The following is a 27253-nucleotide window of genomic DNA, read 5'->3' on the forward strand; positions in this document are numbered from 1 at the left end:
CACGATGCATTGATTTAATGAAAAGAGAGAGAGAGGTTGAGATTGTAAAAACGACAAGCTTTCTTTTATATCCAGGTTGCATTCAATGCTACACTAGTATGTCCAGTTCTGAAGTGATTTGCATGAATTAAGTCATTTTATATGTACGCTACTCATCTTCAAACATTCTGAATCAAGTTTTTCCTGATTTGAACCTCCATGTTTAAACATGTGAAGCTTTAAATGAATGCCAGCTGAGCAGGACTGGATCCGGCAGAGCGTAGCTGCACCACAATCACTGTTTAAAAACCTGAACACACATCTCTTGTTGAGGTGACTGGAATTAAGATGTCTGTGTATATGTTCCTGCAGTGTGAAATAGTGTCATGTGTTGTGATACCGACCTGCATCTCCTCCTCAGGCACCGGCAGGTCTCTGGAGTACTGCAGGAACTGAGCCACGTAGGTCATGATGGACTTCTCATCCGGGTCTCGAACGTCCACATCTGCATCCACATCACAGTCCTCCATGGTTAGACTCACACTACTACTGTACTGTCAGAGGTCTAGACTAACACATCCTGCAGCAGGTGGAGTTTAAAAGTGGAATCTGAAGAATGGAGGTGTAACTTCTCCGTCTTATAAACCACTGATGACAAACTAACAGGCGGAGCACAGAGAAGACTGGCTTTTTATATGAGCCTGAAGTAAACAAGCAGCAAGTGAGTCAGCAGACTGTCAGATCGTCATCCCAGAGCGCCCTCGGGCCCTTAGTGGCTACGGCTCAGTCGCAGCACTCTGCCGCTGCTGCCCACTCACAAAACTTCACATGCCACCGTATCATTCCTGCTACAAAGTATGTCAGTGAGACCAATCAGATGAATGATATTTGGGATAGAATGACGGTTTGTTTGGAGCAGACCAGAAGGCACCGAAGGAAGCGCTGCGGAGCGAGCCAGAGACTAAGACAGAGGCTTTTTTGAAAGCAGCAGAACTAAGTGATTAAAGAGGCCTGGCTGATAAATTATGAAGAAGTGAGATATGAGGCTGAGCTGTGTGAGTCCGTGTTGTGAAACTAACAGGGCTGACAAAATGTTTCCTGCATCTGAGAACGAGAAAATGGTAAGAGAAGCAGTCACGCTTTCTTTACATTTCCAAGAAGTGCGGTCCAGGAAATCAATGATTGATGAAAATCTGTGATTTTAAAAGCAACTGAGCTGTGCTTAACAAAAACCCCCTCCAAAGACTTTTAACAGCTGAACATCTTGAGGAACTTTTCAGTCTATGAAACTTTTGACACAGTCGAATGCATTAGCCTCATGTTTTGTTGCAGAATGGACCAGCAGGTAAACCTTGTGAGGATCAGAGGACACCATAGGCTCACACATGGCTGCAGTCTGCCTCACTCAGCATCCTGAGTTCTCTGCCGTGCTGGACGCCGCTGTCTTACTGACTTTCTTCCACTTTCAGTAGTGAAAAATGAAAGCCAGAAAACCTGAACCAGGTGCATCTTCAATTAAGAGTTCGACTCTCACTGTTACTTTAATTTCATAACGACACATCTCATGGTATGCATTATATGTATCAAAATCCACTGTGTCAGCTGCTGAAGGGGAAGACTGAGCTGAAATAACAAAGTCTGCAGCCATCACTGTCTCAGCTGGATCATTTTCAGCATTTGTTGCTTGAAAGGACGTCCAACTGTGATGCTAATATTGATAGTCACGGTTAGGGGTGGGAATTGATAAGATTTTATCAATGTCAATGCCATTGTCGATTCTGCTTATCAATCCAATTCCTTATCAATTCTCCTAAAGATTCCTGAGTACATTTTTGAGGGGAGAAAAAGTAGTTCTGCACAGTCTGCAGCACCAAAAGGAACCATTTTATTTTTTCCAAAATGATGTCTGCACAAGACTGAATATGAACATATTCAACTGGAACACACTGAACAATAGGTTGACCTCATTCTCGGCCGTGTTAGTCTAGATGTGGCCCCTCGAGCCTGGAGGAAAAGACTTTGAATTTGGAGAGGAAAAACGCTTTTCCTCCAGGGGTCATCACTGAGGTATTGTACCCGCTCTAGGTGCCTCATTTTTGGCCTTGTGAGTCCGGACATGGCCCCTGGAGCCTGGAGCGTCCCGACTCTGAAAGGGGAGAGGTAAGCGGGGGTTCGCCTCCCCGACGCGAACATGTTCACATGGAACCCTTCTTCCCTTCGGCCCGACGTGAACCCCAAGCATCGAGGCCGAGTTGACAAATGCTTCAGCATATTTGAGGTCTTTGCACCGAGGAGTTCAGCGTTGCAGAGTGTGTGACGTAATGCAACCTACTGCGACGTTACATGACGTGCTGCATCGATAACATTTGGTAAATGGTAAATGGACTTGTACTTATATAGCGTTTTTCTAGTCTTTTGACCACTCAAAGCACTTTTACACTACTCGTCACATTCACCCATTCACACCCATTCACTCACTGATGTAGAGGCTGCTATTTAGTGAGGAACCATCAGTATTAGGATTAGCTAATCTCATTCGTTCACATTCACACACCTCTGAACAACAGAGGGAGCAATTTGGGGTTCAGTGTCTTGCTCAAGGACACTTCGGCATGTGACTGCCAGAGCTGGGATCAAACCGCCAACCTTCCGATTGATAGACGACCGACTCTACCCACTGAGCCACAGCCGCCCATTTGAGGTATGCAATTAAGATGGAATTGATTAATTGGAACCGGTTCTAAGTTGAATCTGGTTTTCGATCGCCACCCATAGTCACGATATATCAATGACTCATGCACCATATAAGCTGATCAGTGCTCTGCTGCAGGCTGAAGAACCAGTATGTGTTACGTCCAAAAATAGTGCAGAAATGGACAGGGTTTCTTGATGCAAATAAAACTAGATTTACACCGACATGAGTGTTTGGGCAGCACTTTTTAAAAATGAGCTACGTGGTAAATCTGACCCCTCTGCAGCAGTTGATAGTCGAGCTTCTGTGCCTGTTCTCCAGACGATTTCTCAACAAAGGTGACACACTGACCAGATCTCCTGAAGGTAATACACTTAGTATTGACATGTACCTAAGCGGCAACCTCCGGCCGTGAGAATTGAGGACAATGCAGAAGTGTTATAAACTGCAGTTCCTCAAGCGGACACTTGAGGAACTGCAGTATATAGCACTTCTGCATGGGCCCAGTCTATGCATGTACCTTAAACAACCACACTTCAAAAGAAACACACTATCACTTTAAGATCTTGATCCTGATTGATAAATACAAAGCAAAAAAGTTCATTCATTCTGGATAACAGACTGTTGCTATGAAGAACAGACTGCTGCTAGCGATGTGGTTGTAATCACAGACTCTGGGGGACTAATATGTAATCATATCAATGCACATACAGAAGTTTGGTACACTTGCAATTACAGAAGTCAACAGAGTTAAAGCTGCTGCATGAAATCAACACTTGACACATCTCACGCTGAGGTCCTGCTCATCCTGATGGGGATCCAGTCTGCGTTACAACCTGATCATTATCCCTCCTTGACTTATCACACTTTTACTTGTTCCCTGAAGTCAAACTTTTACTATCCCTGACAACAATGTCTGAAACAAAGAAGTCAAACATCCTTTCTTTGTATCTCTATCCATTCTTCTGTAGCTGTGCAGTCACCTCCTCCTGAAGCTGAATCTACTCACCATCTGGGTCGAGCAGTCTGGGGATCCTCAGCTCCCTCTCAGCGATGTGAAAAGCCTCCTCCAGGTTCTGCCTGTTGCTTCTGGTTCTGGCTTTGGACAGATCCACCAGGTCCGGCCTCAGAGCGTAAAGGATCGCCAGGAAGATCACCCCGCTCCTCCAGCTGGCTTTGAAGTCTTTAACGTTTAATGTGCAGCCAGCTCTGAAGCAAACAAAGAATTGTACAACTTCATTCAAATCTATAACCAATTACTGACGCTGCCTGGGACAGTGTGTTGATAATGTTGATGCTTAAAATTCAGAAATGCAGAAATCTGACACATGTGGGCTTTAGATTTAAGAACAAGCTAACAGAAGCTACAATAAACACATTCACTTGTATCTTCCAGCATCAAGTTGAGCTGGTGCTTACTTGTGGCATTGTTCCCGGACCCAGAGCAGCAGAGCCTTCTTTGCAGAAACTCTGAACTTTTGGTGGAGCGGTGACCCTCGTGGAGGAACCGGACTGCTGCTGGTGGAGCGGCTGGACAGGGAGGAGCGCGAGTCCAAGGTGTTCAAAGACTCCATGGAGGACTGACGGGAGCTGAAATTGAGGCTGCTGGCCAACTCCTCGATCTAAGAAATCAAGCAGCACACAGCCTCTGTTTTAGACTATAGGGACTTATATTGAGAGCTTTAAAACTATAGAAAAACTCCAAGACAAGGGGAGAGAAAACTTCTCTTATGCAGAGACTAAAACACTTTACAGAAATGTAACTATATCAGATTTCTGTGGGACTTCCAGCTGACTAAACTTCAATCTAATCATGCTCATAAACATATCAGAAAACTACAGAACATTGAAGAACAACTGCTTTACATTCCCAAGAAACTGACTGTGTATGAGGTTTTAAGATAAGTTAAAATAATACTTTATTGATCCCCAGGGGGAAATTCGGTTGTTGCAGAATTGCAACATGATGGGTCCCCCCATTTTTTTTGGTGAGGAAAGATCTGAGTGAGAAATGTACCAAAAAGAAACTATGAACACAACCAGTGGCGTAGAATTGTGTATGGACCAGAGGGACATGTCTACCACCAATATTAAGGTTGAAGGGGAAAAAAATGCGGTTCATGCGACACACAAAAGGTTAAGTCCTTTCCCACTTCGGTACCGCCTCCCAAATACGTCTTTGAGACCGGTCTGTTTTTTGGTTGGTTTAGCTCCCTGTAGGCCAGTGCTTCCCAAACTTGGAGGCGGCGCAAAGGTACGACACTTCAGGAGGGCAGAACTACGCTCATCAAACAGAAGCAGAGCTCTGCAGCTCGGGCTGCAGGTATTTTCATCTGTTACCACGGCTCTACCTGCTTCAAAGTGTGTTAAAGGTGACATATCACGCTTTTTTCATCAATATATATTGGTCTAAGAGGTCCCCAAAACATGTCTTTAAAGTTTATGCTCAAAAAAACACTTTGAAATCAGATTTTGGTCTGCCTGAAAAACCCTCTTTGTCAGCCCTGCTCAGAACAGGCTGTTTTCTCTCTGACCACGCCCCCTCAGGAAGTGGATGTGCCCTCGGCTCTCCGGCACGTTGATCTGATGTTTACATGTTGGCTGAATATACACGGCTGCTCACAGACCCGCGTTACTTCAACCCTCTGAATCTGATCCAGAATCTGATCCTGACGGAGAGGCGCCTGTAGCAGGACCTTTCTGAAGGATTGGTCACAGATTTAGTGTTTCTTGTTGTTTTATTTGTCAGTATGTAGACGTGTGTCTCGGTACACAGCTACGAACATGTAGCTATGTGGCTATGCTAACTAGCGCTAGCACTTTTCAATGATAAATAAAAATCATCCACTAGATCTTCAAATCTGCAGACGTGGGGAGTAAAACCGACCTCTGCCAGAAAGGCAGCAGGACCTTTCTGAACCATTGGTCACAGATTCTGTGTTTCTTGTTGTTTTATTTGTCAGTATATCGACGTGTGTCTTGGTACACAGCTGCAGCTACAAACATGTAGTTATGTAGCTATGCTACTTTTCCATGATAAATGAAAATCATCCACTAGATCTTCAAATTTGCAGACTCGGGGAATAAAACCGACCTTTGTGTTTATTAAGACAGCCTACAACTAGCATGCCTCCCTCCTAAGCTCCTTGTTAGCACGCACGTGTGCAGGTAATGAAAAACAGAGGAGGGGTTGAGTTGTATTTTATACAGTCTATGGGCTGAACAAGCTCCGAGCTCTGACTTCCGTTACAGACAGGATGTAGAGAACCATTAAGAAGTCCATTTTGCATGATATGTCACCTTTAACACTTGGTTTTCTAAAGTCCAAAACGTGTAGGATCGATGGCTGTAGCTGTGACTTTTGGCAAGATGAAGAAATGTAAATAATATAACTCCTGAAGGCCACCGCTAATCAAAGTTAAGTTACTTCAATGATTAACATTTCATTTCCGAAAAATATTTCACAATAAAAGTCCCCTCATGTCACGTAGTCCAAAAAACTGTACTTTAAAATAACTATAACAGGAAGCAGCATGTTGTCAGCTGTAGTAACTTGACATAACTCAGAGATTAAAATAAAGAACCTGTCAATGTCTAAATTATATGAACAGGGGAGGAGGGGAGGAAAAGACAGTCAGATAATACAGATTTAGTAAGAAGCTACAAAGTCTTGAGTCTTCAATAGAAAGAGGATTATAAAATCCTCTGTCTGTGGTCTCAGGCTCAGACATGAGTTGAGTGTTGCATTGCAGACTTGTTAGATGGGGCTCACAGTAAGTTAAGACATTTTCACATGAGTGGGGGGGATGTCCCAACCAATGTAAAAATCAAACCTATGCCCTTGAACACAACACACAACAAGCAGAGATGAATAATAAAAGCTACAACTCTCAAACTCACATGATACTGTAGGATAATTGTCCAGATGAGACCCAGGATGATGGACGGTTTACCATCCATAATGTCAGGAATGTGAATGTTGACGAGTTTGATCTGAGGAGAAGACAAAGTCCTGATTGACACTCTGAATGTATCTTATAAACATTAGTAGTTATAAAAGGTTTGTGATTGCGTTCAGTCAGAGGGGTCTCACTCACCGATTTCTGCTTCAGAAAGGAAAGAGCTTTCTCGATGTTGCTCCTGTGCTGAAACATCCCCCTGCCTCTCTCCCGGCTCTGCAAAAGTGAAGTCAGAGTGAAGTCAGTTAGTCTCTTAAAACTTTGATCTGTTGGATTGAAACATGTCGATCTGAGAGGGAAACTCACCAGGCGATGGCCGCACATCACCTCCAGCAGGTCCAACAGTTTGGAGCCGTCACGGAAATCATTGAAGAGATCGAGGACCATGCATGGAGGCCTCCGCTGTCAAAACACACATGGTTTAGTTCTTGTACTCATGTTTAGAAACACACAGGGGGAGCGGATTCATGGGATCAGGCCAGGCATGGACAGGCCATCTGGCGTACCGGGCAATGCCCGGTTGGCCGACACACATTTTTGGGCCGGCCCTGGGCTGTCATAATTTAACCCAAAAAGTATACTGTAACAGCTATTGTTTGTTAAATGTGTTCAGTGCAGATGTTCCTAATTCCTACAGTGTTGACAGTTAGTGAAGGCATCAGTGAGTGGCACGCAGTGCAGCAGGAGGGAGGGGCTGAGGTGTGTGAGTGAGCGAGTGTGTGAGCTTGAAGGACGAGAGACAGCACAGGAGAAGTTGTTAGTTCTTTCATTTAATCATTTTGGTTTTGTTAGTGGGCGTGGTCACGGCCGACAGTGACCAGTTCATAAAGCTCTTGTGTTCACTAATCGGCTCGTCATCATTGCAGCGTCCGGACGGACGTTACAATATTATAAATCATTTGTATCGACCGCGATGATCCATTTGTTGATTTATGAAAAAACAATTAAATCTCTCAGCCTTCCTCGGCCCACCCCTCACCTCCTGCTTGACCCAAGTTATCAAATGTTGCCATTAGAGCTGACAGGAGTTGGAGAGAAGTGAGTGGAAATGGATCAACAACAAAAGCGCAAGGGGGGGGGGCAGAAAAGCTGCGAGATAAAAAGCTAAAAACAAGTGGACAGCAAAACATGGCAAACTTACTGCTATGTTTGCCATCGCCACCTCAAGCTGGACTGCGGCAGCAGGTGCAGCCCCTGTCCCCCAGGGGTGTTCCAGGGATGTGCCTTTCATTGGTGTGGACTTCACAGGCATGCTTCACATTTGTAAGTTTACTATACTGTATACTGTTGTTATGTGTTCTTACTGACATCCACCTGGATGATCCTAAAGCCTACTACTTTTACAGAGTGACTGTAATGAATGCAACCATCTATTATTGCATTATTTTAAAGACACCAATACTGTCAATGTAAATGTTTTGAAATAATCTCATCCTCACTCTTGACCCACTTGTCCTCTCTTTCTCTCCCTTTGGAGTGAAGGTTTGCCTTCTCCTGATGTGGAGTTTACATGTGTTCTTTTTCTTTCATTGTGACTTTATTAAATAGTTCTTATTTTAATTCTAGAAGAGACAGTATCAGATGAATCTAGCATATCTGACCTGACCTCTGCTGTCTGTCTCCCTCAGAGCACCAAGGTCCATGCAGCCTTCTGTCTCAGCATATTTAAGTACAAAATAAGCTGTTATCTCTCTGTTCACCTAAACATTATTTAAACTATACCTTAACTGATCCCTGCTCTCTTTCTTTCTTTTGTCTGCCTGTCTCTGCATCTCTCTCTCTCTCTCTTTCTCTCTCATTCTCTCTGTTTTCCATACTTGAAGGTGCCACTTTGACGAGGAGCTCTTTATTTTACAGGGATATATGGTCTTACTGTGGTCTTAATTGTGTATTTGTATAAACAGTATATTTCATTAAACATTGAAAAGACATCACTAGCAGTGTTTCTTTGACATCCACTTTCACTTCAAGATGGAAATGATGACACTGTGTCCATCTCTCCCAAGATGAAAGTCTCTGTGAGTAGTGAAAGAGTGTATCCATTTTTTAACATGGTTACTCTCTTCCATGTGTGCTGCTGCGCTTTAATTTAATTTTTGAAACAACACATATATCCTCTGGTATGTTGTGTGCTTTCGCATATCGTATCATGGTGGGCCGCCATGGCCAAAAATGCCTGGGCCATTTTTTGGTCCCAGTCCAGCCCTGGATCAGGCTGCATACAGATTTTATGAAATGCATGAAGAAATGTTCCCTACATTTGGCTTAACACATGTCTGGATTAACATTTTAAGGATTTAGCTACACAAAACACAAAAATGTCCCTACTCCTCTTATTAAAATATGCAACAAAAAGGACTGGAGCATGTGAGAAATGTGTCTTAAAAATCTTCTCCTGAAACACCCTGAATACTTGGAAATCTACAGGGTTGAAAATAAAATCTGTAAGGGATTTAACTTCTACATTTGTGCATGTTTATGAAGCTCAAGTTAAAGGATGACGGCTCCTTATGACATCCAATCATAATCAATCATTTAAACATGTGATGGTCCAGCTCAGATGCCTTTTCAGTTTCTCAGAATCTGACATTTTAAAGACGAGAAATCTTTGTCAAATAATAACGATATTGGTGGTTTTACAATTTCATCTAACACGCCATAAATCATTGATTCCATGCTTGTCAGGCTTTATAAGGCCAACGTAAAGGATTGAATAAATCAGGGTATTCATGGCAGCACTTTATAAAAAACCCCAAAAAGTGCATCAGAATGCATGAGGACTGCTGAGGACAACAACATACTTTGTGTTGTTCCTGCGACAATACCATCCTTCCTAACCAGCAGTTCAAGATGTTGTTTTGATGATTCAAGTTTTCAATGGTGAGGTCCTTTCTGTTCTGTATTTACATGATTGATTTTATACTTCAGGCTATTTACTAAACTTTGACATGGATGTGTTTCGCTAATGTGTCCCACTGACAGAGTGAACACTGATTTAGTTGAGATGAAGAGTCACATCAGGCTGAAAGATGGTGATCAGAGAAATCAATAAGCTCTGCTAGTTCACAGTGGGGCATTTATGATGCTGTTACGGCTCGACTGCAAAGTGAAACGCAGGGTGGGGCGAAGTCTCTCCACCTCTGATCTGCCGTTAGAACACTGTAAAAAGAGATTTTAGGTTTTAGTAACCTCAGCTCACTTTCTTAAATCAGTTCAACTTAAATGTCAGTTTTACTTGAAATAGCAAGTCAAATAGTGTCCAACTAATCAGTCCAACCAGAGTAGTTCAGGTAACATAGATTTCCTTGTTGATACAACTAGGTGTAAGTATGGTCCCTGCACAAATGCACAGGAAACCCCTTATAGTCACTGGAGTGACCAACCTTTACGATGCCATGTGCTGCAAGAGACACTCAGTATGGATCAATGTTTTAATACTTTTCTGCATGCAGTGCAGAAGATAAGTGTTTACCAGAAGAGAAATGTTCAATGTGTGATATTTGTAGACTTTTTTACACCTTAGTTTCTGTTTTTAAACCTACATAGTTCTTATATATTGAGAGCATTCCTCTGTTATTCTGCTTACAGTGTTGTAAGCTAAGTGTTCACTTCTAGATCAATATTGAACATTAATCCATTCTTCATGATAGCATTCTGATGCCAAGTCATATTAATACAACAAAGCTATGGTCAGTTTTGACATTGAATAAAGTATTTTGAATGTTGTCCCATGTTGAGAAATCATTTTGATGTAGTATTTTTTGAAAATTGAGGCTTAGGTTGTTTTAAGAAATGACAAGTACTTGTTTTTTTAATGAACCAAATGTTACAAGTAAGATGAACAAGTCAGGAAAAAAGTTGCCTGGCTGCCTTAAAGGTGACATATCACGCTTTTTTCATCAAAATATATTGGTCTAAGAGGTCCCCAAAACATGTCTTTAAAGTTTATGCTCAAAAAAACACTTTGAAATCAGATTCTGGTCTGCCTGAAAAACCCTCTTCTTCAGCCCTGCTCAGAACAGGCTGTTTTCTCTCTGACCACGCCCCCTCAGGAAGTGGATGTGGCCTCGGCTCTCCAGCACGTTGATCTAATGTTTACATGTTGGCTGAATATACGCGGCTGCTCAGAGATCACGTTACTTCAACCCTCTGAATCTGATCCAGAATCTGATCCTGATGGAGAGGCGCCTGCAGCAGGACCTTTCTGAAGGATTGGTCACAGATTTAGTGTTTCTTGTTGTTTTATTTGTCAGTATGTCGACGTGTGTCTTGGTACACAGCTACGAACATGTAGCTATGTGGCTATGCTAACTAGCGCTAGCACTTATCCATGATAAATAAAAATCATCCACTAGATCTTCAAATCTGCAGACGTGGGGAGTAAAACCGACCTCTACCAGAAAGGCAGCAGGACCTTTCTGAAGGAACCGCTACCGCTACAGCTACCGCTACAGCTACAGCTACAGCTACAGCTACAGCTACAACATGTAGCTATGTGGCTATGCTAACTAGCGCTAGCACTTTTCCATGGAAAATAAAAATCATCCACTAGATCTTCAAATCTGCAGACGTGGGGAGTAAAACCGACCTTTGTGTTTATTAAGACAGCCTACAACTAGCATGCCTCCCTCCTAAGCTCCTTGTTAGCACACATGTGTGCAGGGAATGAAAAACAGAGGAGGGGTTGAGTTGTATTTCAGAATCAGAATCAGCTTTATTCGCCAAGTATGCTTGAACACACAAGGAATTTGACTTCAGTAAACTGTGCTCTCTTTGTACAAGGCAGAATAGGAATAAGAATAAGAACTACAATACAAAATAAAATAAAAATATAATAACAATAACCTTAGCTATAAATACAAAGAAACAACAAATAGGCTTGACTAATATGTACCGTACTAATATGTACTGTATTTTATACAGTCTATGGGCTGAACAAGCTCCGAGCTCTGACTTCCTGTTACAGACCGGATGGCGTTGTGACGTATGAAAAACACTGAAAACTGAAACGGCTGGTTTCACACACATTTACAGAAAGGTGGAGAAATCAGAACAGGGGCAGAATGGATTTTTTTCATTTTTTGGGGGGTTTGTAGACATGCCAGGGAAACATATTTCAGGTAGAGAACCATTAAAATGTCCATTTTGCATGATATGTCACCTTTAAAAGATAAATTGATTCAACAAAATACTTTGTTGAGTTAACATTTTAGACATGTTTGCAGAAGTATTAATTATAAATTGATCCAACACGATGCTTAGTTCAGGGAAGTTACATGTTCATGTTTTTACAACTCAATATACCTGTAGAAACATGTTGATCTAATTAGTTTTTTCATGTTGTTTCTACTAAGATTTAGGTTTGTCAAACTTAGAATTGCTTGTTGGTCTCACTAAAAAGGCTAATTCCAGAGCTGGGGAGCAGAGCAGCAGAGCCTTCAGCTGCTCTGCTCCCCAGCTCTGGAATTTTTATTATTATTATTATTATTATTATTATTATTATTATTATTATTATTATGTCTTCCACCGCTCTCTCTCCTCATTTCCTGTCTCTCTTCAACGGTCCTATTAAATAGAGATTAAAAGCCCAAAAATGTAACTTAAAAAAAAGAAGTTATTTATAAGAGCACAGTGTAAAGGACCCAAAATCCACAATAAATGACAGTGTATGTGTGTATATATGTATATGTGTTTTTATTTATTTATTTATTTTCTCTTCATTCATTTTGTCATTTTTAATTATTTTAAACTCAATTTTTCTTCACGTTTTCTATTAATTTATTTATCTGTTTTTTTTCTTCATTTTATTTTTATTATCAATTTTATTTCATTTCACATGTCTGAACCCTGTTTGATTGTATTTGTTTTGTCTTGTTAATACATTTAAAAAATTAAAAATAGAATATTTAAAAAACAAACAAACAAGTTTTTACAATATTATAACCTTTGTTTAGACACTTATAATAATATCCCCACCTGTTGAATGTCAGCACATGCATGGTTTGAAATGAGGTCACAGAGCATTATAAAAAGAAAACCAACACATGTGACAAAAGGTTGATTTGCAATGTGAGCTCTAATGTGAATAACCTCCAAAGGATTAACAATTATCCCCACCATTCATTTATTGGCAGAGTCCTCTCTGAAATGGGTGGGTGTCTATGGGTGGATCAAGAGGGGGTGTGGATGGTGGGCGGTGGTGGATCAGAAGAAGGGGGAGGGGTGGTAGCCGTCTGTTGCTGTCTGTCTGTCTGCTGTGAACCTTGCTCCTCAATGCTATATTTACATACAGTACCCCACCTCCAACCCGTGTCCTCCACTGTCACAGCTGACCTCCACCATGAGGCAGGACGTCTGCTGCTGACTCATGGTGGAGGGTAGTTTGACAACAAGACAATAACCTTTAGCAAAACATGTGCAAAGAAAAGGCTTACACAAGGTTGTATTTACTGTCAACACAAAGTGCTGACGTGAAAAGGTGGCAAGTTGGTGATAAAAACAGAATGATAGTTCAATGCATTTTCAATATCTTATTAACCATCATAAAACTTGTTGATTTATTTTGATAATCTTTTCTCCTTGAGGTCTCTCTGAAAATGTAATATAAGATATTTTAATGCATAGTAAATAATGTATTGCATGAAAGATAAAGCCGATAGCACAGTTGAATGAATTGCACACTAGATGATGAATATTGCATGATAAACAGTGTACTGCTCTGTAGATAATATACAGTATTGCACAGTGGGTAATGTATTGCATGCTGGATAATGCATATTGCATAGTAAATTCTGTGTTGCATGGAAATGAATGTATACTACACTGGTAAGAAGGTATTGCACACCAGATAATGTATATTGCATGCTTAATAAAGTATACCACTGTAGATAATGTGTAGCAAGGTAAATCCTGTATTGCAGATAATGAGTATTTCACAGTAAATATTGTATTGCATAAAAAATGTATACTGTTAATATTGTATTGCATGCTAGATATTGTAAATTGAACAATAAATAATGTAGAGCCACATACATTGTCCCACATAGCAAAATTGGTCTGGACCGGTTCTGGCCCACAATACACTTAGACTCGACCAGACTCGGCCAAATTCAATAACACAAACGAGTTACCAATGTTTTATCTTAACTCCTACTTTTACCCATTATCTTTAGGTCATCATTTAACATTTTGCTGACAAAAAGTTGATGTTATAACAAATATTAGGTAGCGAAGCTAATGAAACGTGCCAACTAGATGGGAAATAACTGTCAAGGGGTTCCTGCATTAATGTTTATGTGACACGAAAACTAGCCAAGGTGTGTTTTTTTATTTGTCACACAATTTGCCACTCAGCATGGAAACAGGAGACTCATGCTATTGTAAATAATGCAAGTTGTAAAGATCTGTAGATAGAATAGAATGTACTTTATTCATCCCTGAAGGGGGAAATTCAGGTGTCTGGCAGATAAAATTATAAAATTCACATAAAACATAAAACATAAAACAAGTAAGTCAGGTGACTGTCAGCTCATCTCCCATTGGCTAGAGAGTTCTGAAGCCTAATGGCTGCAGGATGAATGATTTCCTGTATCTCTCAGTCCTGCAGTGCAGAGACTATTATTTAATAGTAAAATATTTGTATTTATTATTAACAAAGGTAAACAATACAATTCAGAAATGTGTCACTTTTAGACAGCCTTGTTCCCTTCCTTATAGCAACGATACCATGACTTTAAAGTTACCTGTATTCTATTTCTGTAGGCTACATAAAACCCTGCCTTTGGTAACATCAGGGGCTGCACTTCATATTTGAGGCCCAACACCTCTCCAGATCTTTTGGACAGACAACAAAATATAAAGGCCTTCTAACTTACTTTGATGCATTTGATGAGGCATCATTTTCTATTATTTAAGCAGTGGATTCATTGTTGTTCTACTTCCATAGTTCATTTAACATGTGTTCATGTTTGTCATGTGTTTGGCCTTATAATGTAAACATATGATATGCATACAAGGCAAGTTTATTTGTAGAGCACAATTTATACACAAGGCAATTGGGTGCCTCTTAAAATATAGCATTGGCCCCCTATTGGCCCCCCCTCAAAATAAATCCTAGAATCGCCACTGGCGGCATGGACAGATCTGGGCCACATGAACCAAGCCACAATCGGGCCAGATGTGGCATGCCATCATATATACAATGCCATCATTGCCAGACCTGGTCCACATCCGGTTGACATGCCACTTGCCATGCCAGCAGTCAGCCAGCAGTGCCGGCTTGATGCCAGATCTGGCCCAGACCTATCAGACCAATTTTGCTATGTGGGGTGTTGCACAGGGAATAATGTGTTGTACAGTAGACCATGTGTATTTCACAGTAAATAATGGATTTTGCAGTAGATAGTGTACATTGCACAGTTTAAATGTAACCAGCACAAGACAAATATACTGCATAGCAGAAATAGAAATGTGATAAGTGTACAAAAAGAAGTAGGGCTATACAAGGAATACAACCAATACATTAATTTACTGTAATTGTGCTGTTATGTCAGAACTCTGACCTTTCCAAAGGAGAATATTAAGACAATTTAATGTGTAGAAGGATTTTCAAAATGGACCAAACTAAGATATTGTGTTTGCATAAAGAGCTGCAACTTTTTCAGAGGAAAGATATTCCTACTATCTGGTGTTCATATTTGTGCAATGTGATACTCTTGTAGCCTGAAGAGTATTGCAATAGATCCTCCACAAACCACCAGAAACATTTCAATTTAAAGCAATCTAACTGCAGAACAATCATAATATTGTTTATTTCCATCATTCTCTCTGCTTGGTTTTTTATCAAAAACACATTCATCACTGTTTTTATGAGATGTGTAAAGTTAACTGCATGAGGCGCTTTTATCATGCCAGAGGCCCCGTCTTTATAATGAACCATTCATTAGAGTAAGGGATTATGCGTGCAACCTGAGGACAGAGCTCATGCCCTCACATGTCCCTACTCACCTACATTTTGTTATTTAGCTTTAACAACTCAGCCGAGAGAATGAACATGACAGTGAATATAGGCCTCGTCTATGATTGGATAAAATTAACCCTCAGGAGGTAATCCCAGTAAGAAAGTGTGCATACAGCCTAAAGTATCTATGCCTGTTACATACACTACATTAAACTTAAAGACTTTAATCTTCTAATACAAATTGCTTAATTTCTAGAAATGTTAAAGGTCTCTGTTGGCTCATCTGAACACAGATTTTTTCTCAACGTGATTATGTATGATATTATGTATTTTAATGCATGTGTTTTGAATGTATTCTATCAATAAATCCCAGGATTTCGCAAGTTTTTTTTGTGATTGTTGCGGCCCAAAAAGCCTGATTTTGCGACAGCTTTTGAAAAATTCAGTTTTTTTAAAGCTTTTTTCCCCCAATAACATCTCAGGGGAAAGTCAATACGCTAAATTACAGTTGTTTTTAGAACACATTCTTTCTGTGGCCACTGTGACTGTATTTTGATTCTCTTGATTCACAGAAAAATGCCATGAAAGGGCTGTATTGCACATTTACGACGGTCCCTGAATGCACCTGCAGTGACAGGCGCACTTGACAGAGTCAGTTCACGGCACTCTGAAATGCATCTGCATCTTTCAACAAGGAGTTGATCAAAACTTACTGAATGTGTCTGATGTTTCACCAAACTGGATTAAATCAAGCTGTAGATGCAGAGCTTTTTACGGTGATAGCAGCAAAAACATCAAACATCAAATATTAAACAGACGTCCATGTGGTTGTGTCTTTGTCACTAACACACACCGGGAGGTAAAAATCATCAATGAAGATGAGACAGATGCATGGAGGTGAGGAGAGCTGGTTCATAAAGCACACCTGCTGCAGGTAGAGACCAAGCTAACACTGAGCCCCTCAGATAATAACTCAGCCTGTCACAGGAAGTCATCACGCCATCTTTAAAGATGCACAGCACAGGGGGAAACATGGATTCTTAATGTCCACCACTAAAGTTTCCATCTCTTCATCGTCTCATTAACAAAATCAAAACGTATGATCTATAGCTTATTAATACTAAAAGGGTATTTGAGTATATAAATAAAACCGTTGTCATGGTCACTTGTCCTGCCTGCTGTCCCCTCTCTTCACCCGTTCTCTGTGCGTGTTTTGTTGTTGAAAAGTGCCGATCAAGTGAGGACTTACGTTTATGTTCCAAGGAAGTGAAAATGATGATGAAACCGATGACGTACAGGGGCTGAGGTTAAGGTGATTGGTCAAATTTGCTGGAAATTTGCGGTGATTGTATAAAATTGCAAGGCCGCGAAAAAATCGCGCTGATTGGTTGAATTTGCGTTGATAGTTGCGATCGCGAAATCGCAACTTCCTGGAGGGACTGATCATTGACTAATCTCTCCTTATCCCACACAGTCTACTTTCCTTTTTGATAAAGCTTATAGTTAGAGCTGGATCAGGCTTGGACCAGCTTTTGTCATGCTGCTATAGGCCTAGACTGCAGGGGGAACTGGCACACTGACGCACTGGGATCCTAGCTCACCCTCTTCCCCCCAACCCCCTCATCACTTACTTTAACTCTCCCTGTCCCATTAAAGTTACTAACCATAGACCTTTCTGGAGTCCCTGAGCTCCATTGTCTCGTAGATTCCTCTGAGCTGCCGTAGACGTCCTCCTGCTGTGGACGATCTGGACTCCAGCTGATACGGACGTGCTGGACTCCAGCGGCAACAGCTTCTACGACTCGTCTCATCACTATCCCTTCTCTCTCTTACTCCCCTCTATCTGTCTTTCCAGACCCAACTCTGTCGAGGCATGATGTCTGTCTAACATGAGTCCGGTTCTGCCTGAGGTTTCTGCCTGTTAAAGGAAGTTTGTCCTCTCCACTGTAACTAGCTAAATACTGCGATGTGCAATGCTCATGGTGGATTAAGGTGGGGTCAGACTGAGTCTTACCCTGTCTTGGTGTTGGGTCTCTGTTCATAATTTGACATAGTGTAGTCTAGACCTCCTATGTTTGTAAAAGCGTCTTGAGATAACGTTTGTTGTGATTTGGCGCTATACAAATAAAGATTGATTGATTGATTGACAGTTCTCTTAAAGTTCACTAGGCCCCATGTTCCCTGCGAGCTGAGGAGAAGGAGGTAAGGACGACGTGCTGGTATTGAGGTGCAAGCTTAGAAAAGACGACATGGACCTGTCCTTCCACCCACCGTTATGGAGAATGGAAGATCTATCTACGATAAGGTGGACGAGCTAACCCAGCACCACAGGGAATACTGGCAGAGTAGCATCATGCTAACAGAGCTAACACCTGACACGAACGCCACTTTGGAAGGATTTCACCTGCTGTGGGCGGACAGGATACAGGAGAGCAAGACTGAACACACTGGTGAAGAAGGCCAGCTCAGTCCTGGACCCTGTGGAGGTGGTGGCTGACAGGAGGATTATGGCCAATCTGTCGTCTTTGATGAACATTTCTTTTTTAGATATATATTCTGATAGATTAGATATATATTGACATAGAGTGGTCTAGACCTCCTATGTTTGTAAAAGCGTCTTGAGATAACGTTTGTTGTGATTTGGCGCCATACAAATAAAGGTTGATTGATTGATGATAAAGTCAGCCCATTTAGGGAGGTCAGAGGTCAGAGACACAAACTCACCTTTGCCAGCTGAGCGTTGACCCAGTTGGTGAAGGTCTTCTTCTGGATCTGTTCTTGTTCCACTGTTAAAGAAGAACAAACACACAATGTCAAAACAGGAAATCCCTCATACAGTTCAAGGTCATATCTACAGATTCATTTCATGTTGACTGTAACAGGGGATACAGTCTCAGTTCCCTAGCATGTTAATATCATAGAAGTGGATAGCAGTTACTGTAAGCAGTAAATCTCTGTTTATGAGAACAGTTAGCTGCAGGCTCAGTCAGACTGTGGTATTATGAACAGCACTGTCTCCTTTGAGAACATGACAGAAAAAGTTATTTATACTCAAAGCTAAAACATGAAAAAGCCTAAACCTGACAGCAGACAACACTGTCTCTTACGGTCAAAGACAGTTCTCTCTTAATAGTGAAGAAAGCATGTCCTGTATCTCAGTTACAAACAGTCCTGACATCTGGTAAATGGTAAATGGACTTGTACATATATAGCGCTTTCCTAGTCTTTCTGACCACTCAAAGCGCTTTTACACTACTCCTCACATTTACCCATTTACACCCATTCACTCACTGATGGTAGAGGCTGCTATGTAGTGAGGGACCATCAGTATTAGCTGATCTCATTCGTACACATTCACCTCTGAACAACAGAGGGATCAATTTGGGGTTCAGTGTCTTGCTCAAGGACACTTCGGTGACTGCCGGAGCTGGGATCGAACCGCCAACCATCTCTACCCACTGAGCCACAGCCGCCCGTCAGGGCCCCTGTCTATATATACAGTGGGGCAAAAAAGTATTTAGTCAGCCACTGATTTTGCAAGTTCTCCTACTTAGAAAGATGAGAGAGGTCTGTCATTTTCGTACAAATCACATTGTAGGATTTTTAAAGAATTTATTGTAAATTCAATTTTTTTTCTCATTTTGTCTCTCATAGTTGAAGTGTACCTCTGATGAAAGTTACAGACCTCTCTCATCTTTCTAAGTGGGAGAACTTGCAAAATCAGTGGCTGACTAAATACTTTTTTGCCCCACTGTATATGACTGACGCAGCGTCACTCATCATTCAACCACCTCCTCTCACTTCAGAACCAAACCTAACTAACCTTAGGGTTGCCACCTTGGATTTGTGAAATAAAGGGACACTCTACCAATTGTTTGTGGTGGAGGGCTCAGCCACTATGACCAGTTCAGACTGACCAAATGAACATCAAATTCAGACACAGGACACTGAAGCTCTGCCGCTGCAACATTGTCTTCTTCTAGTGAACCTTTTTTGGTCATAAAGTTGTAATGGCTGCCTGTTTTTGTTTGTTTGATTCCACAGCTTGATGCTTTTTTGTTTTTGCGTTGGTTTCCAATGTGTTTTTCCCTTCATATATATACTTTTTTTTTTTAAAGTTATATTTTTTGGCCTTTTTGCCTTTATTTCATACGACAGCTGAAGAGAGACAGGAAATGTGGGGAGTAGAGAGCGGGGGAAGACATGCAGGAAATGGTCGACCGGCCGGGAATCGAACCTGCGACCCCAGCGACGAGGACTGCAGCCTCTGTATGTGGGGCACTTAGACCAGTAGGCCACCAACGCCCCATTTCCCTTCATATTTTACAGAGATTTTCACCGGTATGCATGTGGCGGAAAATTAGTCTCCCTGGGTCGGCCGTACTTATTCAAACTCTGACAGTGTGGCCCAGTCAGGATTGATCTCTTTATTTAGATTTTACACATTATAAATAAATGATCAATGCAAACAATTCAAGGAAGTGATGTTTTTGCATAAGAAACACAAAAAGTAAATGAATGAAAAAACAAACCAATAATATGTGATAATAACTTAAAATAAAAGACTGATAAGTACTTAAGCAGGAAAATAAAGAATAGTGGAACAATAATACGATGAATAAGTGAATATCAAAAAATAAAAAATTGGAAAAGGTAAAAGAGCAATAAGTATAAAAATACAAATATATATCCATATATATCCAGATACACCTACATACATACATATATATACACACATATACATACATACATGCACATACTCACACATGGAAATAATAATATAATGAAATTAATCAAAAAATAAAAAATAAAAAATGAATAAGCCCAGTCAGGATTGTAACTTACTAGTTACAAGCATGACATACGCATAGATGGGAAGAAAACAGATTGAATTTTAAATAGCTGCAGAAGCACGGAGGACCTTTCTAGACTACAGAATGAAGGAAATCAAATGAGGTTTTTGCATTTACCTCCAAAAACGGGACAAATTGTGTCCCTGGAGAGATTTTTATTTTCCCGGGACAGCTGGTGAAAAAAGAGAACAATTCTGGGAAAAACGGGCCGGGTGGAAACTCTAAATCTGAGAGTTAGCTATCTAGGATTATCACACTAGTTAACTTTTTCCTGCTTTTTCGCCTCCAAACAGCAGAGCTTTCCAGCTCCGACAGCTACCTAACGGTAATATCAGCTATCTCACTGTCTAATGAGAGATAGCTCTCTAGAATAAACATGACAGGTAATTCTACTTCCAATTAGCACACCAGCTAAATGGCTTCAGGTGGCAAACTGAAAGGTGAACTGGAGCCTGTGTGTGCACCTGCTGGAACAGCATTTCAAGCAAAGACAATAGACGTTCCAGGACAGTTTATGGAGGACTGAAAAGAGGCACAAATCAAAGCTGTTCATGTAAATCTGTTAACTTAAAGGTGACATATCACGCTTTTTTCATCAATATATATTGGTCTAAGAGGTCCCCAAAACATGTCTTTAAAGTTCATGCTCAAAAAAAAACTTTGAAATCAGATTTTGGTCTGCCTGAAAAGCCCTCTTCTTCAGTCCTCCTCAGAACACTCTGTTTTCTCTCTGACCACGCCCCCTCAGGAAGTGGATGTGGCCTCGGCTGTCCAGGACGTTGATCTAATGTTTACATGTTGGCTGAAAACATCCACTAGATCTTCAAATCTGCAGACGTGGGGAGTAAAACCGACCTCTGCCAGAAAGGCAGCGGGACCTTTCTGAAGGATTGGTCACAGATTTAGTGTTTCTTGTTGTTTTATTTGTCAGTATGTCGACGTGTGTCTTGGTACACAGCTACAGCTATGAACATGTAGCTATGTGGCTATGCTAACTAGCGCTAGCACTTATCCATGACAAATAAAAATCATCCACTAGATCTTCAAATCTGCAGACGTGGGGAGTAAAACCGACCTCTACCAGAAAGGCAGCGGGACCTTTTCTGAAGGATTGGTCACAGATTCTGTTACTTGTTGTTTTATTTGTCAGTATGTAGACATGTGTCTTGGTACACAGCTGCAGCTATGATATGTAGCTATGCTAACTAGCGCTAGCACTTATCCATGATAAATAAAAATCATCCACTAGATCTTCAAATCTGCAGACGTGGGGAGTAAAACCGACCTTTGTGTTTATCAAGACAGCCTACAACTAGCATGCCTCCCTCCTGAGCACACATTTGTGCAGGGAATGAAAAACGGAGAAGTTGAGTTGTATTTTATACAGTCTATGGGCTGAACAAGCTCCGAGCTCTGACTCTGTGACAGAGCGGATATTGTTGTTACGTAACAAAAACACTGAAGTCTGAAACGGCTGGTTTCACACACGTTTACAGAAAGGTGGAGAAATCAGAACAGGGGCAGAATGGATTTTTTTCATTTTCAGGGGGTTTGTAGACATGCCAGGGAAACATATTTCAGGTAGAGAACCATTAAAAAGTCAATTTTGCATGATATGTCACCTTTAATTCAGCTACCGGTGTGACCATAGTTTTTAATTTGCTCTTCAAATCCCTGAGGTTTTACGGCTCTCACGGTGTCATCACGTCACCGTGTGGTATTTATCAAAACAGTAGGCGTGCAGCTTTGTTTACCCTTTATGAATTTACAGAGTGTTTATAACCAAAACTAAAGCAGATTACTACTGTGGCCAACACCCATTGGTTTTGGGAAACCCTTGAGCATAATGATCACAAACAAGTATTTTGTCTGTGTGTTGCCTCAACATGCAGAAAGCCAGCAGGAATGAAAACCACTGAAAAGCGTTCAGCACATACAGAGCTGCAAGCAAGAAATCGTCACATTGGAGACGTAAACAGCCTCGCACAGGGCCCTGAGGTAAATATGTAATATCATTAGAAAGAGGGACAACAAATCACCTAAAAGCAAATCTTCTACTACTACTACGTGTTATTTACATACTTCTACCAACACATCTAAATTAATAAAGATATACAGTTGACTTCTGTATTCAAATTTGTTTACCAAAACATGTAAAGTGGGTTTAGTGTAAACAGTGGTGGAAAAAGTGCACAGCTTCATTACTTTAGTCAGAGTATAGATCCACCTGGTCATACACTATATTACCAAAAGTATTTGCTCACCCATCCAAATGATCAGAATCAGGTGTCCTAATCACTTGGCCTGGCCACAGGTGTATAAAATCAAGCATCTAGGCATGCAGACTGTTTTTACAAACATGTGTGAAAGAATGGGCCGCTCTCAGGAGCTCAGTGAATTCCAGCGTGGAACTGTCATAGGATGCCACCTGTGCAACAAATCCAGTCGTGAAATTTCCTCGCTCCTAAATATTCCACAGTCAACTGTCAGCTTTATTATAAGAAAATGGAAGAGTTTGGGAACAACAGCAACTCAGCCACGAAGTGGTAGGCCATGTAAACTGACGGAGAGGGGTCAGCGGATGCTGAGGCGCATAGTGCAAAGAGGTTGCCGACTTTCTGCACAGTCAGTTGCTACAGAGCTCCAAACTTCATGTGGCCTTCAGATTAGCCCAAGTACAGTACGCAGAGAGCTTCATGGAATGGGTTTCCATGGCCGAGCAACTGCATCCAAGCCATACATCACCAAGTGCAATGCAAAGCATCGGATGCAGTGGTGTAAAGCACGCCGCCACTGGACCATAGAGCAGTGGAGACGCGTTCTCTGGAGTGATGAATCACGCTTTTCCATCTGGCAATCTGATGGACGAGTCTGGGTTTGGAGGTTGCCAGGAGAACGGTACATTTCGGACTGCATTGTGCCAAGTGTGAAATTTGGTGGAGGAGGAATTATGGTGTGGGGTTGTTTTTCAGGAGCTGGGCTTGGCCCCTTAGTTCCAGTGAAAGGAACTTTGAATGCCTCAGGATACCAAACCATTTTGTACAATTCCATGCTCCCAACCTTGTGGGAACAGTTTGGAGCGGACCCCTTCCTCTTCCAACATGACTGTGCACCAGTGCACACAGCAAGGTCCATAAAGACATGGATGACAGAGTCTGGTGTGGATGAACTTGACTGGCCTGCACAGAGTCCTGACCTGAACCCGATAGAACACCTTTGGGATGAATTAGAGCGGAGACTGAGAGCCAGGCCTTCTCGACCAACATCAGTGTGTGACCTCACCAATGCGCTTTTGGAAGAATGGTCAAAAATTCCTATAAACACACTCCTCAACCTTGTGGACAGCCTTCCAGAAGAGTTGACGCTGTAATAGCTGCAAAAGGTGGACCGACATCATATTGAACCCTATGGGTTAGGAATGGGATGGCACTTAAGTTCATATGTGAGTCAAGGCAGGTGAGCGAACACTTTTGGTAATATAGTGTATATTACTGCAATACAAGTGAAAGTTGTTCAGTCAGATTATGACTTGAGTTAAAGTACTGAAGTACTTGCTTTTGTCCTAAAGTTCAAAGTTTTTGGCAATCTGTCCAAATGGAAATTAAGAAGATATTTAAAATTGATGTTCCTTTAAACCCATTTAGTTTTGTATTGGGATTAGATTCAACCTATCAACGAAAACACAGATACATTCTTAGAATTGCTCTTTATGCGGCACGGCTCACTATTCTCCAGAAGTGGCTGGATGAAGAGCCTCCTGACATTAAAACGTGGTATGAAAAACTCATGTCTATTTTACCATTAGAGAGATTATCTCATGTTCTCAGAGGCACTCTTGAAGTTTTTATAACAGACTGGTCACCAATAGCAACTTATCTGAAAGAAGAATGGGTAAGAGTAATAAGTATAGGGGTGTCAATTGTATCACATTAAAATGTTAAATGTATACAGTACATGTTTCAGGTTGTGTTTGCTGCATGTACTAACACTGTCTTTAATTTGATTTTTTTGTCTTGTTTTGCTTTGTTTTGACAATGTTTTCTGTGGGAGCATTATGGGTTTATTTTCTTTGTGGGGTTTTTGTGTACTGTGAAATCTTTATTTAAAGAATAAATATATTGAAAGAGAAGTACTTGCTTTTAAAAATACTGAAGTATTCAAAGTACTTCTTAAAATATCTCAAAACATTGTATTTTCACAATATATTACATTACTTGAAATCTCTAAAAACAATACCATGGGATAAAAACAGAGACTAAATTACTCCAAGCACAGACAACTTAGTTTGAAATGTTCATCTGGAGTTAAACAAACGTTGCGTAGCTCAACACTCTTTCTCAGGTTGGACAGTGAATGTTTGTATGTTTGAAACAGGAAGAACATTTCAAACGATACATATCATTCTTCATTTCAAAAACCTCTAACACAGGCTGAAGATATGACCATGGGTGCTCAGGTGGAGAAATATAGCCATCATTACCAACTCTACATGATATGCCTGATCTGAGTGATGCTCTGTGTTTGCTCCACAAATTCATGAGCTGACTTCAAAGATAAAGTAGTGAGTAACTAGAGCAGTGGTCCCCAAACTACGGCGGATACAGCCTGCCTCCACATTTGGCCCGGCCCCCTGAACAATAGCCTACCAGAGACGTTATTTGGTTATTATTTATTTCACAAATAGTGTTATTTATTTCCTGACTTTTTTCTGTGAAGATCCCAGAGAGGGTTATTTGGTTATTATTTATTTCATTTTTGAGTTCTGTGACTGATATATTCATATTGTAAATGTGCAGGTAATTCTGTATCTATGGACCCCTACAGGTATATAACTATGCACATGTATGCACCTTGTTCCTCCCGTTAGGAGTGTCATTCTCTCAGTCTCATTGTTGTGTTGTCTTGGTTTTTTCTTTCTTTCCTTTTTCCGTTTAAATGCAAAACTAAAAACTGTAAATTTGTATGCAAATTACAATGTCATTGAATTTTGCTCAATAAACAGAACTGGCAAAAAAAAAAAAAAAAAAAAATTATTTCATAAATAGTGTTATTTTTTATTTCCTGACTTTTTTTTCTGTGAAGATCCCGGAAAGGGTTATTAATAGTGATGGTGAGATGAAGCCTCATGAGGCATTGAACCACTTGAGCCAATTGGTTCGAGAAAGGGTTCATTACTCGAAGCTTCATGTGCACACGAAACCACCTACTGGCCAGGTTTATCATTACATGCAGCTGGATCTTAACCACATAATGTGTGATGCATTGAATTTTTGTCTGTTATGGGAATGACTAAATTACAAAAAATGTATGACCAAATCATTTCTGTACATAAATTATCATATATGTGTATGATAAAATATTTTTGAATGTATTCTGTGTGTGTAAATTTTCCCAAAATGGTAGTATCATATGATATGGCAGGTTGTGTAATTATATTTATCTGTCACTTTAGGAAGATGGAGTTGGCTTAAGCAGGCAGAGGACAGTGAAAGTGATTGTGGAACTAGGAAGAGGGCACTGAATATGCTTAGGAGTTATTAAATCAAAATGTTACCACACAGGGGAAATCCTCCTCTTTCTTTTTTAAAGTTATATTTTGGGGCTTTGACGTCTTTTATTTATAGAGGAGAGGACAGTGTAGAAACTGGAAGAAAGTGTGAAAAAAATTTGATTAATAAGCCGCAGGCTGGACTCAAACCCTGGCCAAATATTTCATGGATGTGTTATTCACCATTAGGCCAAGTCTGCAACAGATTAGCAATATGTCCGCACCTAATTCCCCTCTTTCTAGTTGGCTAATTCTTACCTGTCCTCTTTTCACTCCTAAATCTTCAAACCATCTCTCTCTCTCTCTCTCTCTCTCTCTCTCTCTCTCTCTCTCTAAACTATATAAACGCTATCCAAACTCTAGTATCCAAACTATCAAGACTCTATCCAAACTCTGAACTGACCGCAGCTCTCCATCAAGCACTCACATTATGAACGGAGCCTGAGGGGTTTATATTGCTGTCAAACCTCGCAGCAAAATCTGAACCATTTGCCGAAGCAGTCACGTGGTACAGCCGGGCAGCGAGGCTTCGGACGTCATCATTTTCGGCTCCTCCCCTCAATGAAGCAAGCCTCGATACGCCCCCTCCGTTACTCGACACACACTTCGAAGCCTCGGCACATCTCGTAACATCACTAGTTATTAATATTTGGTTATGTGTGGCTTTCTGGAAAACAATAAATGTTTTACGTTTAGGCACCCCTGCGATCGTCACACTTTTTCTGTTACAAACTGACCCCGGCCCCCATCAGAGAAGGGAAAAGTTATGTGGCCCTCACAGGAAAAAGTTTGGGGACCCCTGAACTAGAGCATTGATAGAAATGTAGTGGAGTCAAAGTATAATAATTGTCTTCTGAATGTAGTGGAGTAAAAGTCATAAGTACCCCCAAAATATAATACTGAAGTAAATTACAGATACTCAAAACATGTATTTAAGTACAGCACTCGAGTAAATTTGCTTTGTTACTGTCCAACACTGAGTGTAAATGATGAATGCATTTTAAATATATGATGTGCATTGGTGTTAAAAGCTTTGACATGTGAACCTGTTTAAAGTGTAGGAACATTAGGGAGGGTGTTAAAACAAAAAGCGTGCTGAACCAGTGAGGGAGGATTTCAGAATCAGAATCAGAATCAGCTTTATTCGCCAAGTATGCTTGAACACACAAGGAATTTGACTTCAGTAAACTGTGCTCTCTTTGTACAAGGCATAAGAATAGGAATAAGAATAAGAACTACAATAAAAATAAAATAAAAATATAA

At 40.8% G+C, this 27253-nt stretch overlaps 1 protein-coding gene across 1 annotated transcript in view; it reads right to left on the reverse strand.

The window, feature by feature from the left end:
• Nucleotides 1-3672: 3672 nt before the first annotated feature.
• LOC117806441 (nesprin-2-like) overlaps nt 3673-27253 on the reverse strand; it is a 34702-nt gene continuing 11121 nt past the window's right edge. Inside the window, exons 2-7 of the mRNA XM_034675388.1 lie at nt 18314-18375; nt 6937-7032; nt 6769-6846; nt 6572-6664; nt 4091-4293; nt 3673-3880 (exon numbers count right to left, since the gene is read on the reverse strand). Coding sequence (XP_034531279.1) covers nt 3673-3880; nt 4091-4293; nt 6572-6664; nt 6769-6846; nt 6937-7032; nt 18314-18375 — 740 coding nt within the window. The remainder of the gene's footprint in view (nt 3881-4090; nt 4294-6571; nt 6665-6768; nt 6847-6936; nt 7033-18313; nt 18376-27253) is intronic.

Source organism: Notolabrus celidotus, chromosome 22 (assembly GCF_009762535.1).
Source record: "Notolabrus celidotus isolate fNotCel1 chromosome 22, fNotCel1.pri, whole genome shotgun sequence".
NCBI lineage: Eukaryota > Metazoa > Chordata > Actinopteri > Labriformes > Labridae > Notolabrus > Notolabrus celidotus.